The sequence below is a fragment of the Amphiura filiformis genome, chromosome 3 (assembly GCF_039555335.1).
Source record: "Amphiura filiformis chromosome 3, Afil_fr2py, whole genome shotgun sequence".
Lineage (NCBI taxonomy): Eukaryota > Metazoa > Echinodermata > Ophiuroidea > Amphilepidida > Amphiuridae > Amphiura > Amphiura filiformis.
Genome location: NC_092630.1, coordinates 39,021,833 through 39,024,833, shown reverse-complemented (window position 1 = coordinate 39,024,833; position 3,001 = coordinate 39,021,833). Strand labels below are relative to the sequence as shown.

The window sequence follows — 3,001 nt, the reverse complement described above, 5'->3', positions numbered from 1 at the left end:
CGTACCATGGGTCTATCAGATGCGTGCCACTTGAGCTCAATACCTCTCAGTTGTTGACAAGTGTCCCATCCGATCTTGCGTCACATCCCGCGGCATAGCTTTGTGCTACCATATTTGAATTGAAACTGGGGCGGGGCTTTCGTAATTGACATCGGAATCACCGTGCTTCGTTGAACGAATATTTGGAAGTGAGATCTCTAACAGATTGGACCAGTCGAGGAATCAGCGCTCAATGGACTTTCGCGTTCACTTATAATACGAGTATATTTCTATATTGCTGCATGGTTGACTGTGGTGGGTGTAATTAGTGGCGTCGATTTGTGGATGAAGAGGAATGGGTTTTGGCATTGAAGAAAATAAGGGGGGGGGGTAGAGGACTTTGGCATTTTTTTCATAGGGCATTATGTAATTATTTATTGTTACATTATCCAAAAATGGAACCGAACCGAGACTGGGGGCCAGTCTATAGCTAGTACTGCTGAATGCACAGGATGAGATTACTTCATGCGATAATGATACCTGAACTTCAAGTTACAAAAATCAAAGATTGTCGATCGATCGTGTAACGTAGCATAACAAAAATGGATAACTCAACATATGCGGAAGATGCCACAGAGATAGAATATTTAACTTATAGTGAACAAACGGAGGATAGACATGTATTTGTATTTCGCATCGGACAAATGATCATTCTGCCAGTTTTAATTGTCTTTGGATTCGTTGGAAATGTTCTCGTATGTATTGCCGTATTCAAAATACCCAAACTTCGAACAGTGGCAAATTACTACATAGTGTCTTTGGCAGTCAGTGATACTTTAGTATGTGCAATGATAATGCCGCTTGCCTTGTACCAGGAAATCAACGGGGGGCAGTTGGGATATTGGTGCTTGGATTTGTAATCTATGGGTTGCTATAGATGTACTCATGTGTACAGCATCAATCTGGAATCTTTGTTTAATATCTACAGACAGATTTCTAGCGATAACAAGACCCATTTGGTACGCTAAAAAGAGAACGCCTCTCTTAGCCTTTGCCGGCATTACAGCTGCATGGGCTATGTCCATTGTACTTTCAATACCAGCTCTAATATTCGTCGGTGGCTACGACCCAGCGATAACTGAAGAATGTGTTTTAAACATTGAACCGATATTTGCAATTATTTCATCTGTGATATCTTTTTATGTTCCTTGTATCATTGTACTCATCGTTTATTATCATATTTTTATGGCTGCTCGGAAGCATTCCCGTCGCAGGGTTGCTCCCTTTCAAGTTCAAGCTGCTGCAACTACTCAAAGAGGTGCGTCAACTCATCACAGAACTAAAACAACTTCTGCTGACAATCGGGTATTTACCGTTCAAGAGCACACAGCGAATTGTTCACAAAATGACACATCAGATACACCTGATGATACACAGAACAACAACAATTTGAATAACCACCAACCGTCACTTGCAGTAGCATCTAGTGCAACAACAGACTATGAGAAGATATCCGTGGCTCGGGAAAGAAGAGCTGCCATTGTACTGGCTATTGTTGTTGGAGTATTCATAGGATGTTGGCTACCATTTTTCTTCATGAACACCCTGCTTGGAGCTTGCAATAATAAATGTCATATCTCAATATTTGCATTTCAAGTAATAACTTGGCTTGGTTGGTGTAATTCGGTTGCAAATCCCGCGATATATACGATATTCAACAAAGATTTTAGAAACGCGTTTAGAAAGATTTTGTTTTGCGGTAAATTATGAGACATTGCAAGTACAATATGGCAGTAAATTATGCAAATATCTTCAACGCCATATGCATCCGATATATGTATATAGTATCAAATGCCCATGCACAATATTATGTTATTATTATTTTTGTTATGTTGTCCTCCACAGTACGGCATCACATGCTCCCAGCAAACACAATTACGCTTTTAAAACATTGTTACTTTAATTATCACCTTTTTAAAAATAAAAATAAAATATGTCTTTTTCACAATATTGTGAAAATGCTATTGTAAATATTTGTTGCAAACGTTTGAAAACAATTTGTCGACACTTTCAAGAATAACGTTATACCACAATGTTTTATATTAATATGAAATTGTGAACCCTTTTAAAAGATTACGAAAACGTTTTGTGGTTGCTGGATTAACAATCATGTTTATTCCGTAAAGAGGATAGCATGTTTCAAAATATCTAAATAGAGTGTCTGAAATATGAGAATATATAAAGAGTTCATGCAAAGATATATTCTTTTCATGCCATCATTTAATAATAAGAATTCCCATTCAAAATCTTAATCATGACAGACTTGAAAACAACGTGATAACCATTGCATTTCACTTGAGAGTTGGAATCTTAGCCCTCTTCGAGAGAATAACATCTCTTATACATTTCACTTAAATATATATTACTCTGAGCTGCCGTTGATATACTGAAGATCTTAAGTCAGATAAGTATTTTGACGTTATCGTGTATAGTATACCTGATGCTTGTGGCCAGCAAACTCAGGTAGCTTATGGCGCCAGTGAATATCAGATGAAGAGTATTTGTTGGCCAAGCGTATTTGTCAAGGATGTGGAAATGTCATTTATTTTCACTTGTTATCGTGGCATATTTATGGCTCTGTGTTTTACTATAATTTGGAGTAGAAGATTGCGGGTTAATTAATTTGTGATAATTCGGCAAAGTTATATTTGAATATAAAATATTTGCAATGAATTTTCTTATTGTTTTATCATTGTTACTTAATCATGACAACAGCTTTTGAGTTACTAAGTTACATTAATTGAAAGAAAAATTACCAAATTAAAAAAACACGGTGTGTGTTTGTATATTGGAAACCGTTTTTATTATAGTTAACATTTGACATGGCATCAAACTAAGATGCATTAAATTACATGAAGTGCTTTTACATTACAATTACATTGACAATACATCCGTCCTTACCTTACCAGCAGATCCTTAGTCAAGGAGAAAATATAATAATGTACTTTATATATGGTAGGTC

The 3,001-nt window shown here is 36.4% G+C and overlaps 1 protein-coding gene across 1 annotated transcript; it reads left to right on the top strand.

The window, feature by feature from the left end:
• Positions 1-472: 472 nt before the first annotated feature.
• Positions 473-2,767, top strand: LOC140148475 (probable G-protein coupled receptor No18). The gene is given in 2 exon segments (XM_072170454.1): positions 473-863; positions 865-2,767. Coding segments are annotated over 2 exon segments (1,167 nt in total). The 5' UTR covers positions 473-581; the 3' UTR covers positions 1,750-2,767.
• The last annotated feature ends 234 nt before the right edge of the window (positions 2,768-3,001 follow it).